General features: G+C 43.4%; 2 protein-coding genes across 3 annotated transcripts; both read right to left on the bottom strand.

Moving 5' to 3' along the window:
* Positions 1-913: 913 nt before the first annotated feature.
* On the bottom strand, positions 914-5,249 carry ZFAND1 (zinc finger AN1-type containing 1). 2 transcript variants are annotated; one of them, XM_060775539.2, is made up of 8 exons: positions 5,107-5,249; positions 3,847-3,889; positions 3,515-3,554; positions 2,536-2,663; positions 2,120-2,211; positions 1,565-1,686; positions 1,266-1,421; positions 914-1,168 (listed from the first exon to the last, which is right to left on the bottom strand). In XM_060775539.2, exons 1-8 carry the CDS (start codon positions 5,243-5,245, stop codon positions 998-1,000), a joined length of 891 nt encoding a protein of 296 aa, XP_060631522.2. In that variant the 5' UTR covers positions 5,246-5,249; the 3' UTR covers positions 914-997. The 2 variants fall into 2 exon arrangements, with proteins under 2 accessions (XP_060631522.2, XP_067323484.1); XM_067467383.1 differs by lacking the exon at positions 2,536-2,663 and having other exon boundaries at positions 5,107-5,236.
* Positions 5,250-8,494: 3,245 nt separating this feature from the next.
* Positions 8,495-10,192, bottom strand: LOC132767476 (uncharacterized). Its single transcript, XM_060762515.2, has one exon. The coding sequence runs from the start codon at positions 10,190-10,192 to the stop codon at positions 8,495-8,497; it is 1,698 nt and encodes a 565-aa protein (XP_060618498.2).
* Positions 10,193-16,616: the final 6,424 nt, after the last annotated feature.

Genomic DNA, 16,616 nt, shown 5'->3' with positions numbered 1-16,616 from the left:
ATATTTTTGGAAAACAATACAGTATAGGTAACTACTGCATGCATGCACTGTCCCTTAGATTTTTCCCTTTTGCTGCTCACTGGAAGGTAAATGAATGTGGGATGCCCTGGTCTGTCTCTAGAAATACAGAGAGCTTAGAATTGTCATTTTGAATTGAATTCTCTTTATGGAGATAGTTAACACATTGTGTGAGAAACACCTGCTGTTAAATGTGCAGAGGAATAATCATTTAATCCCCTCTGTGTTGCATTAAACACATGGGAATATTTGCCTGTTGTTATAGCCCACTTTCTCTCTCTAGAAAAAGACCATATCTGTTGGAAATTACAACTTTCTTCAAGCTTCCTTTAGTAATTTGTTTATCATCCTGTTGCTTACTTATTGTATGCATGTTCTGGTATGCAGCTTTCTTTTTTTTAGCTCTGTTTTCCTGAGAAGTTGTGGGAGGGGTTGCAGACCACATGGTCCACTATGGGACAGGCACAGACTTCTTTAGACTTTGGGACTGCTCAGATCGCAGATTTGCAAATACTTTCTGCTGTTTATTGAGAGAAGTGTTCTGACTGGATGTCACAGAAACTATCTCAAACATTTCTATAACTAACTGATAAGTTGTGTACCTGTGCATTCTGAAGTTTGTGAGTAAACCAAATATGTTATTTGTACCACAGTCTATTTTGTCTCTTGAGTGCAAAATAATAATAATAATAATAATAATAATAATAATAATAATGTTGTTTTATGGAAGATTACTGTAGATATATTTTTGGGAACTGAAAAACACTTCTGAAGAACTGCTATTTGTATGCACTGGCATATTCTCAGTTTCCTAACAGATCAGAGACAACAGGTTGTTCAGTCTATGTAAATCCATATCAACAAAAACACACACAGCTCGGAAACCACACAACACTCCAAGAAATGCACATGTTTATATGAACTATAAATACAATTTTTGATCTGTGTTAAATGTAATATATAATATGGACAGTTATAGTTATTCTAAATACGAGCTTGCATCTTCCAACAACTGAACTTCATTATCAAGGTATTCCAAGATCACGTTTCCACCATTATACAATGTGGATTCTTCGCGGTTTATATAGGATGCTAGGATGTGATCTAGAGGCAAGGCTTCTCCAGATGATGGATGACAAAGTCTTAATTTCTGAAAATTAGAAAAAGAAAATGTAAAAAAAAACAACCTTCCACGCTATTTTAAAATCAAATACAAAATACAAGCATGCTTATATTGTTTGGTTTACCTTAGCTGTGGTTTTGTTGTTATCATTTTTAAGGTTTGCTATGGAAGCTGCAAAATCTATTACTCTGCCAATGCTCCAGTTATTACAAAAGAACATGGGCTTGCTTTTCTCCTTACTTCCTTTAGGTAAAAACACTTGAAAATAAATTCTTTCTGTCTGCAATAAGAAAAAAGCCATTTATATGATGTTATATCCAATCTTAAGTATGCATTTTTTAAAAAAAGTTCTAAAACTCACTGCAGATATCACTTTTGTCTAAATAAAAATTTAAAAACCCAGAAATATATGCAATGACGTACCTGTGGCACAGATTTATCTCCACATGCATGCATTTTCAGTTTCATTAGAGCTACCTTGGCTGCTGTTTCACTGCTCTTGGCTCCTCTGCATCTTTTATTCACTTTGACTTCTTTCTTGGAATCTTAAGATAGATATACAATACTAATTTTAATAGGATGTTCTGGTCTATGAAGAATATGCTGCAGTGAGCATCTCTTGGGATGCTTAGAAACTGGTTTACTAGAAAAAAGTGACGCCTCCCTCAGCGTGTATGTATGAGGGGAACAGCAGTTCAGAAACAGGATGTGACCAGTGAAATAATGAAATATGAAACAATTTCAAAGCATCAATATTAACATTCTTGATCTTGTATTATGTCAGTGGTTCTCAACCTGTGGGTCCCCAGGTGTTTTGGCCTACAACTCCCAGGAATCGCAGCTAGTTTACCAGCTGTTGGGATTTCTGGGAGTTGAAGGCCAAAACATCAAACGACTCACAGGTCGAGAACCACTGTTCTAGTGTCTAATCCTAAAAGTTTTATTTTAGAAAACCCTATTGAAAATCATCCTGCTTACCGACAATATCTTTAATAAGCTGTTGGGTAGCAGCCATACGAGGTTTAGGGGTTTCCAGTTTCTCACACTCATGGTCGGACTGATGACGGTGCCTGAAAATAATAGATGAGGAAATTGTTATAAGAATACAATATGACCACTTTACCTATGAGTCTGGTGTCCTGAGTTTCACCTAACCTCACCTGAAAATATATTTCCTGTCTAAGATTTTTTTTGTTCTCCAGGTGATTATGTGGTATGCTTCTACCAGAAGCTATCAGGGAGTTGTGTTGAAGGTCCTAGCCAATGTTTACATCCTCTTCTAAGATAACTCTATGGCAATTTCTGCAAAAGTCATGGATAAACCATTTCTGTTTCCACTGTAGGTTCAAGGAAAGTATAGGGGTAAGGTTGGTAAAATTTACTCCTTTGCTCACCTTAAACAAAAATGTTTCTCACAGTAGGAGCATAGTACAGGAACAAGCTCTTTTCCCTCACAATCTTTATAGCTGCACAAGTATGATGTGTGATGATCTGGTTTCACATCCCCACTTTTTAGATTTGCCTAGGTCAATTTCAAAAGAAAACACAAATGAATACGTTGCACAAAGAGCACTCAAATACTGCCTTATATGACACTGGCCAACACACATTTTGGTGCTTCAAATGTTAGACCTGTTTCCGGGTATGTCTGATCTGTTGATTCCAAAAATGGCACAAGTTTCTGCTTATTATCATCAGCTTGCCCATAAGAAATCATAGTAACCACATTAAAGAAACTAGAGCTGATGCAGTCTATCCTGTGCAATTTTCAGAATCACTGCCCCAAATAACCACAGGAACAGGCCTAAAAACCAAGATACCAAGGGAAAAAATGGGTGAGGGGCTGTGTAACATCAGCATATTATCACGTATACAACCTACATTTTTAGCATCGTTCTCTATCTGAAAAAGGAGAACGAAACATTCTTAACATATGAACTACTGTTGCCAGTATAACAAGAGAAAACATTGGTTTAACATTGCTAATGGTCTGAAACAGATTTTACTATGAATTAGTACTGAAGCTACCAATAAAGTATACAGCCTCTGGTTTATCAGTAATTTCTATAAATAGAAAAACACCACAACAGCTGAAAGCAAATAATTCACAGTTCAAAAGCAATAACAAAATTATCTCATCTATGTGAAAGGTGCCAAAAACAAAAAAGGAAATAAACAGCTTTGTTCAAACTTAACTGCATACATGTATTTTTGTGTGTAATTTGGGGGAAAAGATGTATGATCATTTCAATTCCATTTAAATAATAGGAAGTATGTCTTGAAAGGTTATTCTGAATGAGCCTAAGGAATCTGAACTTCATCATTGGTTGAAATAGTCAGTGTTTATAGGATATAGGTTAATTATCAGCTTACCTCAGAACAACTGTGAGCAGCTCGACTTCTGTGCTCAAGACTTACAGCAACAGGGAAAAAGATAACATTATTATGTGAAACAGCAAGAACAGGATTCGTGTGGCAGAGATTTATATTGATTTGGCATGCTTTATCTTAAACGAAGCTAGTTCAGAATGCTGAGTTCTACTCCTTCCTATTCACCCAGTTGGTCTTACTTTCCCTATTCCTTTCTTTCCTCCTCTTTCTTTATTCACTAAATGTAGATTGTAAATTCCCTGGTGTTTTCTTTTGGATGGGTTTCAATGAACTCCTTAAGAACACTGCAGAAATAATAAAAGATAGTTTCTTACCAAAAGACGCCTGAACAGCCATCACAGACAAAAGGTAAGAAGTCTGAAATGGAAGAGATACCATCATCTAATTTTAGCTGTTCATTCGGATGACAAAAATTAAGAGACAAAATATCTGATGTCTGTACATTACTAGATAGTTTACAAATAGCATAAGACATGATGTGAAATTAGGCATTTTTCAGCACATGTTAATGCTATGACATCACAGATATTTAGGACTTTAAGGGACCTCCAAGGGCTTTTCCACACAGCTATATAACCCAGGATATCAAGGCAAAAAATCCCACAATATCTGCTTTGAACTGGGTTATCTGAGTCCACACTGCCATATGATCCAGTTTAAAGCAGAAAATTGGGTTTTTATTCAGCTGTGTGGAAAGGGCCCTATATTATCTGCTTTGAACTGGATTATATGGCAGTGTAGACTCATATAATCCAGATCAAAGCAGATAATGTGGATTATCTGATTTGATAATCAGGATTATACAGCAGTGTAGAAGGAGTCTTAGCTAATTCTATGAAAAATGAAGCAAACCAATATCCAGTGTTTTCACCATGAACTAGTTTAACAAAACTACATTGGCTGGGGGTGCATCCACACTGTTAAATTAATGCAATTTGACACAATTGTAACTGCTTGGGTTCAGTGTTAGAGGATAATGGGAATTGTAGTTTTACAAGGTATTTACTCTTCTCAAAGAATGCTGATGCCTCCCCAAACTACATATTTTATGTTTTCATAGCACTGAGCCATGGCAGTTCAAGTGGTGTCAAACTGCATTAATTCTATAGTGTAGATGCACCCCAGTGAAAGAGGAAATAAACTGGGTTTTCAGACTCATACACGGATTTAACCAAATAGGTAAAAATATTCTAAACAGGTCAGTTTATTCTCAAGGAAATGCACCCATTCATCCTTCTGAAATGAAAAAGCCTTCATAAACAATGCTGGTAGCCTATGAGCGTTGAATGAGAACAAGCCACGCCCACCCCTCGTCTGATTGGTTGATTAGTAACCTCTTCTCCCCCTGTTGAATCCACCAACGGGAGGAATCCGTAGAGGCACAACAGGAATCACGCTTCCTATACTTCCGGTTCCCAGTCGAACGCTATAGACAGAAGCGGCAGGAGCCCCGAACTACGAAAGGAGGCGCTCTGCCTCCACATCTCCAGAAGCAACCCTTCAACTGAGGATCGGCCTTTCTATCCATCACTCCAACAAACCCATTCTCACAAATGGCTTAAAGCCTTTCTTACCAAGCTGCCCACAATGTTCCACCTGGCAATGTTGCCCGAGTTCCAATTCCGCCATGGTAGTATACAGCGCATGCGCACTCGGTCCCTTTCTCCCCCTCTCTTTCCCAGAGTGGGTCGGTCCCGAAGGGCGTGTCGTCATCGTTGACGTCACCACGAGGGCAGAACTTCTTTTATGTGGATCTAGAAAGGAGGAAATGATGGTGATTGTTTGAGAGTAAGGGTGTGGCCACAATGTAGAATTGATGCAATCTGACATCACTTCTAACTGTCATGGCTCAATGCTGTAGTATCTTGGGAGTTATTCTGAACCAGTTTTGCCAAGTAAACCCCATGGTAGGTTTGCTTTAGAGTTGCTGTTAATCAGCAAGCAAATAATAATAATACTAATAATAGTAGTAATAAGATTACTGCAGATGCAGACTGCAGCCAGGAAATCAGGAGATGCTTACTTCTTGGGAGGAGAGCAATTTATCGTGTCATCCGCAACCAGAACATTGTATTACATTTCTAACAGAACAAAACAAACAAACAGATTAAAAACTTGGTAGCTGATTAAATTTCCTTTGACCAGTAGCTGGCCACTTGAAGTGCCTCTGGTGTTGCTGAAAGAAAGTCCTCCATCGTGCATGTGGCAGGGCTCAGGTTGAATTGCAGCAGGTGGTCAGTGGTTTGCTCCTCTCCACATTTGCATGTCGTGGATTCCACTTCGTAGTCTCATTTCTGAAGGTTGGCTCTGCATCTCGTGGTGCCAGAGCACAGTCTGTTTAGCGCCTTCCAAGTCGCTCAGTCCTCTGTGTGCCCAGGGGGAAGTCTCTCATTTGGTATCAGCCATTGGTTGAGGTTCTGGGTTTGAGCCTGCCACTTTTGGACTCTCGCTTGCTGAGGTGTTCCAGCGAGTGTCTCTGTAGATCTTAGAAAACTATTTCTAGATTTAAGTCATTGACGTGCTGGCTGATACCCAAACGGGATGAGCTGGAGATGTCTCTGTCTTGGTCCTTTCACTATTGGCTGCTACTTCCCGGCTGATGTCAGGTAGCGCAATACCGGCTAAGCAGTGTAATTTTTCCAGTGGTGTAGGGCGCAGGCACCACGTGATAATGCGGCATGTCTCATTAAGAGCCACATCCACTGTTTTAACATAGTGAGATGTGTTCCACACTGGGCATGCATACTCAGCAGCAGAGTAGCACAGCGCAAGGGCAGATGTCTTCACTGTATCTGGTTGTGATCCTCAGGTTGTAATAATAGTAATAATAATAATAATAATAATAACAATAATATATTTTTTTATTTAATACCCTGCCACCATCTCCCCAATGGGCACTCGGGGCGGCTTATATGAGGCCAAGCCTCATGTAAATGGTGTATTTTAATATTTTGATAAAAAATTTTTTAATGTTTATGTATTGTATGTGAATCTGTGTCCCGGCATTGAATGTTTGTCGTGTATATGCTGTGCCCTGCCCTGAGTCCCCTTCGGGATGAGAAGGGCAGAATATAAATGTTTTAAATAAATAAATAAATAAGCCCAACAGCATATTACAATAAAGTAAAACCAAAACACAATAACAACACAGTAAAATACATACAACATATGAGTACAAAGATGATAAAGCAAAATCATACACAGTAAAATAAAATAGCATAACATAACAATAATAGTAATAATAAGATTACTGCAGACGCAGACTGCAGCCAGGAAATCAGGAGACGCTTACTTCTTGGGAAGAGAGCAATGACCAATCTCGATAAAATAGTGAAGAGTAGAGACATCACACTGGCAACCAAGCTCTACATAGTTAAAGCAGTGGTTTTCCCTGCAGTAACCTGGACCATAAGGAAGGCTGAGTGAAGGAAGATAGACGCTTTTGAACTGTTGTGCTGGAGGAAAATTCTGAGAGTGCCTTGGACCGCGTGAAGATCCAACCAGTCCATACTTTAGGAAATAAAGCCCGACTGCTCATTGGAGGGAAGGATAGTAGAGGCAAAGATGAAGTACTTTGTCAATATCATGAGACGGTAGGAAAACTTAGAGAAGACAATTATGCTGGGGAAAATGGAAGGAATAAGGAAGAGGGGCTGACCAAGGGCAAGATAGATGGATGGCATCCTTGAAGTGACTGGCTTGATTCTGAAGGAGCTGGGGTGGTGACGGTCGACAGGGAGCTCTGGCGTGGGCTGGTCCATGAGGTCACAGAGTCGGAAGTGACTGAACGAATAAACAACAACTACTCTTCTACACTGCTATATACATTCCAGATTATCTACATCTAGGGAACCACTGACTGCATAGAGAAGCTGATAGAGAAACACAACCTACAAACTATCTACAGACCCACTGAGAAGATCCAACAAATGGACAAGAGGGATCCTCTCACCTCTGCAGGAGTCTACTGTATACCATGCAGCTGTGGGCAAGTCTACATAGGGACCACCAAAGGCAGCATTACCCAAACACGAATCAAAGAACATGAAAGGCACTATGCCGTCGCGCCTGGGGCTATAGAGAAAGAGGCATGGACGTGACTGCTTTCCCCAGGGGATTGCTTTCTTGCCCTCCTTTAGGGAAACTGGAACTCCCAAGGACCAGAACACAACAGTTAACTCAAAATGATGTTTATTGTTAACAATTCTCTTTCTTTGACACAAACTTTATGTTTCAACTGGGAAAAGATACTTTATAAACTCTAAGTCCAGGGTCCTAGGAGTAATAAGCTGAGAAGCTTTTCCTTTCCCTCTCTCTCAATGGCTATGGATGCCTGAGCATACCATAACCCCAGTTCAGTGGCCTAAATTGAAGGACAAGACCTTCCTATGATGCCAAAGAACTGGTGTGAGGGCGCCTGAGTCTTCACATGTTCGTTCAGGGGGTTTGAACATAAAGAATAAGACTCAGGGGAAATAAACCTAAGAACTGGTAGTAAAAAATGCCTTGACCAGGGGCTTTTGGGCCAGGCTTTTGGACACGTCCATCCAATGAGTCTTTAACTGAGGTAAAAAGGGTGAGGGAGAAACCTTCCCTTTCTTCCTTGGAAGGGGCGGAGCCTAAACAACTGAACTGAGGAAACAAACCAATTGGTGCATAACAACAACAAATTGACAGCTATAGCAACCAATGAAATTCAACCACATGTACAAGGTAGACAGAAATAAAATGGCAGTTTAAAATCCTGCAACTAACAGTTCTAAGTATATGAGGCGCCACATGCGCCGTCACACTCCCGGCCTAGATTTCCGGACTTTCGGAAATCTAAACCAAATAAAGTTAAACACCTTTAACTATTATAACTTTAAGACTGTATGGGCCTTGCACACTCTATTGTCCAAGCTAGGATATAACTTAGAAACAAAACCCTTAGTCCATTGGTGTCTGGGATTGTCCTTTTCTTTAAGTTATTTCTTCTCTGACAGTTTGCCTTAACTGAGTAGCTAAGACAGCGGCACAGAGTTCTCTTCTGGGCACTGAAAAGTCCATGGGTGCTACTTTAGTCTTTGACATCACAAATCCTGGAGAGCAGGTACTGATGCCTCTCTGTCTGTCGTATGCAACCGCAGCAATAGCCTTGGTGGATGCGTCGCAGAATATCATCTCTTCCTCGTGGTGAGGCTGGCCGCATATGATGCATGTCTTGCACTCCAAACATTGCCATGGATAGGTCTTAATGATTGCCAGAAGCTCCGCAGACATGTCCAGACAGGAAGGGTGGCCACTGCTTTCACACTGGGAGCAGTGTATAAGGGCTTCCGTCTTCCCTTTTTTGTTGGACTCCTTTCTCTTCAGACAAATCCCACATATAGCATTTGAAAAGGTCTTTGGTTTGTACCCAGGAACTGATTTGGATACAGATCGTTTGGATCTCTCTTTTCTTGGGGTGGAATTTCTCTCTCTTGCTTTCAGTCTTGCCGACAGAGGTTCCTCCTGGTTTTCAAGACCGCATTCGCCTTCAGAGACATTTAGTTCTCCGAGGTAGAGTTTCTCTTTGTGAGATAGATCTCTGCTTTCTAAATCTGGATACTTTCGCTTAAAGGAGATCACACCCAAGTATTCACTGACTTGCTCTTGAAGCATGTAGTATACTCCCATTTCATCAGGTGGCCATTTGTACTCTATCAGGTTTTCCGCTGCAAAGTAACTAAAGCTGAGATCTTGACTTGAAGTTTCATAACTTTGTGAATTGTTCTCTGAGCTCATTCGTCGTCTCTTAGATGGTTGGCTGCCATCGTTTGACTTTTCTTCAGTAACATCCTTGAGGGACTGGGCTGCAGGAGTGGCTGGGTCGCTGTCACACGCCCGTGGGGACAGAACGGCCATCATCACTGCCGACGGCTGTGGCGAGAAAGGTCCACCATCGGTCTCTTCCTCCTCCTCCGCACACGCAGTGGCTGGTTCGGCGTAGTTGCTGCTGAAGAGGTCTTCCACAAACTGGGTAATCTGGGTCTTCACCTTCGGATCCTTCAGCATCCTTCTTCTTAAGGACAGGAGACGATGAAGGGCAACATCTCTGTTGTTGGGTAGAGATGGTCTTTCCGGTTTGAAAGGTAAAGGTGCTATCCAATTACCTTGGAGGTCTTGAGTGACTTGGTTGTTCATCATCTCAAGGAACCTTTGTTCATCTTTAGAGAAGGCTGTTTGCTCATCTCTCTCTGTGACTTCGAAGATGGAAGAGTAATCAGGTATTACTCCCTGGCAACAAACTGAGATGTGGCTGGCACATCCTTGCATTAGTGAAGGCCTTTTAGTGACAGGCTGGAACATCTTGTTCAGGCAGACTGGGCCTAACACAGTCCATCCTAAAGGCAACTTCTGGGCAATGGGTGATCCCTTGGGACCTTCAATCTGGTTGCTAACACGGAACAGTATGGGGCAATCTGCGCCGATAATCATAACGATGTCTGTTTCCAAGTCTAGAGCTGGAATTAGATCTTGGATGCCTTTGAGATGAGGATGGGCTTGAACCACCTCCTTTGTGGCTATTTGTTCTTTGTTCCTGGGGATCAGGCTGCATTCTATAAGGTCAGGAAGTTCGTAACTGGCCTTTTGTCCAAAGGGTGAAATTTTGAACCTAGTTGCAATTCTGCCACACATCTTGTTCCTTCAGGAGCAAGTGGATATGGTGTATTCCACTGTCTTGGTGTGAAGGTCGAACATGTCGAAGAACTCTGGGGTTGCAAGCGATGCATCACTTTGGGCATCCAGGGCGACGTAGACCTTTTTCCGATTCCACGGCTGCTTGTCTGGATACACCTCCGCCAGGCAGATTGGGTGACAAATCCTGGGCTTGATGTTATTTTGACAAAGCTTCGTGCAGGCAACGGCAGGAGCCTTGAGGGCTACCTGAGGTTCTGTAGGCTTTTGGTCCTTCACTTCTTTGGTCACTTCTTTGACAGGGGACTTTGACTTTGCTTTGAGTTGAGGGGAATCAAAATTATGCATTGCGGAGCAATGCTTGAGGCTGTTGCAATGTTGACATTTCACCTTTTCTTTACAGTCTTTGGAGAAGTGAATAGTGGAGCTGCAACATCTGAAGCACACCTTGGCCTTTTGAACTATTTGAAGCCGCTCTTTATAGGGCTTCTTCGCGAACTCTCTGCATTCAGCTAGGCTGTGTGGCCTCTGATGAATGGGACAGGTGATGCTGCTGTTGCCAACTGGTTGAACTGAAGATGGAGGAGTAGTGTCTGTCATCTTGACACTCAAGTTCCTTTTAAGTTCTTTGCCCTGCACTTTGTCTTCTTTGGAGGTCCTTTCAGGCTTTAGGCCTTGGTACAAAGCGGGAAGACCCGTTTGAGGGTCATTCCTCTCACGGGCTGCTCTGGTGACAAAATCCACCAAAAAGTTGAAGGGCGGGTATACATTTGCATTTGCCTCCTTGTACTTGAACACCTCTTTCCCCCAAGCTTCTCGAAGGGGAAAGGGAAGTTTGCCGAGAATGGCACTCTGCGACGAGTGCTGGTCCAGACATACCAATCCTGGCAGCTCTGGATTTCCTTTGGCTGAAGCTAGCTCTAACAAAAGATCACTGAGGTCCCAAAGCTGTTTGTAATCTTTCATCTTCAGTGATGGGAACCTGTTGAGTCGATCCATGAGGGATGCTTCTATCTCAGTGCTCGAACCGTAGCGCTGGTCCAAGCGAGACCACGCTGTGGACAATGCTTTTTGAGGGTCTGACACGTGAGCAGCATAGAGCCTCTTTACTTGCTCGGCTGAGCTGGATCCAAGCCACGCCATAAGAAGAGACAATTCTTCATCTGCTTCTAATTTGAAATCTCGGATGGCCCTCTTGAAGGTAATTTTCCACAGAAGGTAGTCGTCTGGCCGGTCGGTGAATTTCTGGACGCCTTTGTCTCTGATATCTCTTCTGGGATTACGCAGGAGGAAGCCCAATTGTGAATCTGGTGTGTAGGGATACATCTGAGGAGTCTGCTGTGGTGTGGCAAAGTCAATGTTCTTCGGTTGAACACGTCTCGTTATGATGGTAGGAGATGTTGAGTTCAGCAGATTGCTGGCAGGCAGCGCCTCTGAAGCTTTAATCTTCAGCGATGAAACAATTGGCTTAGTATGCAGGGATGGATGTGGTGGACCACTCCCGGCCATGCCTTGCCCATCTGAGAGAACATCTGGATCCTGCTGAAAGACGTCATCCTTTTGTTCCCACATAGACAGGTGGTATCTCTGAGGCTTAATTACAGGGATGGACTCTGACAGAGACGATGGCACCCTCCCGGCCGTGCTTTGTTGAACTTTGGGGAAACTGACTGGCTTTGAAGAAGCAAACACTGGAACAGGTGAGCGATCTTCAGGATGGTCAAAGGAGACATGACTCTGCACTACAGGTGGTTCCAGTTGCAGGTGTGCTGAAACCTTTGCAATAGACTCTTGTGTTGGCAGGAGGCTAAGGTTTTCTTGAGTTAGCTCCTGTGATAGAGCTTTGGCTAAAACGTTGGCCCTGGCTATCTTTTGAGCTGTGTCTCTTTTTGCTTGGAGTAGATCTAGGTCCCGCTGTAGCGTATCCTGCTTGGCCTTTGCCACTGCAAACTCAATTTCTCTCTGGGCCTTAGCCTGTGCTAAGTCAGCTTCCTTTTGGGCTTTAGCCTGTGCTAACTCAGCTTCCTGTTGGGCTTTAGCCTGTGCTAACTCAGCTTCCTGTTGGGCTTTAGCCTGTGCTAACTCAGCTTCCTGTTGGGCTCTCGTCTGTGCCAAAAGCAGTTCCTGCTGGGCCTTAGCCTGTTGAAGGAGGAGCTCCTCCTCTTCGAAGGCGAGGCCTTGCTTAGCCATCTCCGCAGACGCCTCTGCTTCTAAAACCGCCTTCCTAATTTCTAAACGAATAGCTTCTCTGCTAAAATAGGCTGCTTTGGAAGATGTACTAATAAATGTATGTGCAGATTGGGAGGCACTACTATGCCTAGATGAATGTTTGGATCTAAGGCTAGCGGCCTTAGGTAGAAGTTTGAGCAGACTGGATCTAAGGCTTACACATGGGGAGCCTTGAACCTTTTCCTCTGCACCTTTGAAGGAGGAACTAGGCTCTAATTCATATAAAACTGCTCTGTAGTGCCTCCTCTCTTCTTGCATACTAAAAGAAATTTCTTTAGCCCTCTCTAAAGCCTCTGGGGTATTCATCTTGTTCAAAACGTCAATTATTTGTTCTGCAATAACACCACCATCATTGAAGGCTTTTAGAAATTCTTGTCTAAGAACCTCCCTTTCTTTTGGGCAAGTGGATGACTTCATTGAATTTGCTAAAATAGGTAGGGTCTGACAAATTTTCTTGAATTTCTGTGAAAGTTGGTTTTCCTGATGCACAAGACAGGACATCGCCTTCTGTGTGGGATGCCTTTCTCTGACAGGGTGGGGGGATTTTGCCCTCACTTGTGGGACCTCCAAGTTATGGCTTGCCATAATGCCAAATACAAAAGAAACTTATTCCACACTTTAAACAGTATAAGTGCAATGCAATTTAAGCATACAATTGCAAAGCACACAAAAAATGCAATGCAATCCTTTGAAAAGAACAATTACAAACAGCTGCCTCCTCTTTAAAAGGTAAAACTTGCTTTGTTTTGCTGGTTGAAGCCACTTAGCAATGGTTGCTAAGCAGATTTTGAGCTTTAGCAGCTGCAGTCTTGCTTCTAGGGAAAGATGGGCCTAGCCTGCTTGAGAGGGGAAGACAGGCTTTACTTGAGTCCCCGGCTTGACTTGAGGCCTTGGCTCACTTTTAGGCCGCAGGGCCTGACTTGCTTGTGAGGGGAAGACAGGCTTTACTCGAGACCCTGGCTTGACTTGAGGCCTTGGCTCACTTTTAGGCCGCAGGGCCTGACTGATGCTGAGGGAAAGACAGGCTTTACTCAAGTCCCCGGCTTGACTTGAGGCCTTGGCTCACTTTTAGGCCGCAGGGCCTGACTTGCTTGTGAGGGGAAGACAGGCTTTACTCGAGACCCCGGCTTGACTTGAGGCCTTGGCTCACTTTTAGGCCGCAGGGCCTGACTGATGCTGAGGGAAAGACAGGCTTGTGGCTTGCTTGAGTCCCCAGCTTGATTTGAGGCTTGGAGGCCCTTCTTTTTGGCTTTATTTTTCTATAGGCTTGGCAAAATAAACCCTTTGGCGAGATTTGCTTGCTAGTTCTTCTTTTGCCACTTTAATTGGTCATTTTTACTACTTCTTGAAGTAGGCTTTTTTTTTATTACTGATCAAGGGAAGTCATATTTTTACTACTTCCTTAAGTAGGCTTTTTTACTACTATGCCGTCGCGCCTGGGGCTATAGAGAAAGAGGCATGGACGTGACTGCTTTCCCCAGGGGATTGCTTTCTTGCCCTCCTTTAGGGAAATGCCTTGACCAGGGGCTTTTGGGCCAAGCTTTTGGACACGTCCATCCAATGAGTCTTTAACTGAGGTAAAAAGGGTGAGGGAGAAACCTTCCCTTTCTTCCTTGGAAGGGGCGGAGCCTAAACAACTGAACTGAGGAAACAAACCAATTGGTGCATAACAACAACAAATTGACAGCTATAGCAACCAATGAAATTCAACCACATGTACAAGGTCGACAGAAATAAAATGGCAGTTTAAAATCCTGCAACTAACAGTTCTAAGTATATGAGGCGCCACATGCGCCGTCACAGGCACTGCAGATTAATTCAACTTGGGAAGTCAGCCTTAGCAGAGCACTTGGAGAACTAACCTGGGCACAGCATATTATTTGAGAACACAGAAATGCTGAACCACTCTAGCAGCCGCCATGTCAGGCTACACAGAGAAACAGAAAGGAGGAAACAATGAATTTGAACGATATCTGTCTACCAGTATGTGTGTGTGTGTGTGTCCTCTCAAATCAGGGCATTAAATAAATAGCAACACTTAGAAAACAGGGGAATTCCAGACAGGAAACAACTAGGGCCAGTTAATACCTCCTAACAAAGGAGCTCCTCAGGCAGGAAGCAGCCAGGCTTTGAAGCTGCAAGGTTATTCAATGCTAATCCAGATGACCAATTGCAACATTAACACTTCCCTCCAACAGACAAGAGTTCTTTCTCCCATCCTAGACATTTCACAGACATACAAACCTCAGTTGCCTAGTTTCCAAGGGATGTCACAATCTCTGAGGATGCCTGCCATAGACGTGGGTGAAATGTCAGGAGAGAATGCTTCTGCAACATGGCCATACAGCCAGGAAAACTCACAGCATACCAGATTATCTGCTTTGAACTGGATTACATTGTAGTGTAGACTAATACAATCCAGTTAAAACCTGATAATATGGATTTTATATAGCAGTGTAGATGGGGCCTGGGTTGCATCTACACTGAAGGAAAGGAGCTGGACTGCACTTTAACTTCTATGGCTTAATACTATGGAATCTTAAGAGATGTAATTTGGTGAGGCAGAGAAGGCTAAAGGCCTAGTTAAAACTCCAGTTCCCATGATCCCATAGCATTGAGCCATAGATGTTCAAAGGGTGTCAAAGCACATTCATTCCACAATGTAAATGCATTCAGAGAGGACTCTGCTCTGGCTTTTTCTTTGCCTGAACTTCCTCCTTGTGCATCACTTTGGGTGCGTTTACACCAGGCATAGGCAAACTTTGGCCGTCCAGGTGTTTTGGACTTCAACACCGATCAATCCTAACAATCTCAGGCTCTTAATACAACACCACCAACAGCCTCAGGCTCTTAATTTAACCCCTTAAGCAAATGAGGGGGGAAAGGAAGGGGCCTGAGGCTGTTAGGAATGGTGGGAGTTGAAGTCCAAAACACCTGGATGGCCAAAGTTTGTCCATGCCTGAAAAGGAAAGGGCCTGAGGCTATTAGGAATGGTGGAAGTTGAAGTCCAAAGCACCTGGATGGCCAAAGTTGTGGGAGCTGAAGTCCAAAACACCAGGACGGCCAAAGTTTGTCCATGCCCGAAAAGGAAAGGGCCTGGGGTTATTAGGAATTGTGGGAGTTGAAGTCCAAAACACTTGGATGGCCAAAATTGTGGGAGTTGAAGTCCAAAGCACCTGGACGGCCAAAGTTTGTCCATGCCTGAAAAGGAAAGGGCCTGCGGCTATTAGGAATGATGGGAGTTGAGGTTCAAAGCACCTGGACAGCCAAAATTGTGAGAGTTGAAGTCCAAAGCACCTGGATGGCCAAAGTTTGTCCATGCTTGAAAAGGAAAGGGCCTGCGGCTATTAGGAATGGTGGGAGCTGAAGTCCAAAACACCTGGACGGCCAAAGTTGTGGGAGTTGAAGTCCAAAACACCTGGATGGCCTAAATTGTGGGAGTTGAAGTCCAAAGCACCTGGATGGCCAAAGTTGTGGGAGCTGAAGTCCAAAACACCAGGACGGCCAAAGTTTGTCCATGCCTGAAAAGGAAAGGGCCTGGGGTTATTAGGAATTGTGGGAGTTGAAGTCCAAAACACTTGGATGGCCAAAATTGTGGGAGTTGAAGTCCAAAGCACCTGGATGGCCAAAGTTTGTCCATGCTTGAAAAGGAAAGGGCCTGCGGCTATTAGGAATGGTGGGAGCTGAAGTCCAAAACACCTGGACGGCCAAAGTTGTGGGAGTTGAAGTCCAAAACACCTGGATGGCCTAAATTGTGGGAGTTGAAGTCCAAAGAACCTGGACGGCCAAAGTTTGTCCAAGCCTGAAAAGGAAAGGGCCTGAGGCTATTAGGAATGGTGGGAGTTGAAGTCCAAAACACCTGGACGGCCAAAGTTGTGGGAGTTGAAGTCCAAAACACCCAGACAGCCAAAGTATATCCATGCCTGATCTACACTGTAGAATGAATGCAGTTTTTGATGCCAGTTCAGCTGCCAAGCCTGAATGCTATGGGATCCTGAGAGCTGCAGCCTTATAAGGCCCTTAGCTTTCAAAGAATGGTGATGCCTCACCAAACTACAATGATGATCCCATAGCATTGAGCCATGGGAGTTGAAGGGCCTTCATTTCACTCTACACAATGGGGACTTCCTGCTTCCCTGCCTTGGCCGAGGGGCGGGGCGCATTCCCCAGGTAGAAACACACCTGTCCCAGGGAG

This window comes from Anolis sagrei, chromosome 4, assembly GCF_037176765.1.
Source record: "Anolis sagrei isolate rAnoSag1 chromosome 4, rAnoSag1.mat, whole genome shotgun sequence".
NCBI classification, from domain to species: Eukaryota; Metazoa; Chordata; class Lepidosauria; order Squamata; family Dactyloidae; genus Anolis; species Anolis sagrei.
This window is presented reverse-complemented; position numbering and strand designations above follow the sequence as displayed.

Bases quoted from the DNA above. Each gene is read 5' to 3' on its own strand.
- LOC132767476 (XM_060762515.2), bottom strand. From the start codon at position 10,192: ATGTGTGGCAGAATTGCAACTAGGTTCAAAATTTCACCCTTTGGACAA.
- ZFAND1 (XM_060775539.2), bottom strand. From the start codon at position 5,245: ATGACGACACGCCCTTCGGGACCGACCCACTCTGGGAAAGAGAGGGGG. The intron at 3,555-3,846 runs GTAAGAAACTAT...TGTTGCTGTAAG, and splicing joins GGCTGTTCAGGCGTCTTTTG to TCTTGAGCACAGAAGTCGAG. The intron at 2,664-3,514 runs GTAAGCTGATAA...AAATTGACCTAG, and splicing joins CTGCTCACAGTTGTTCTGAG to GCAAATCTAAAAAGTGGGGA.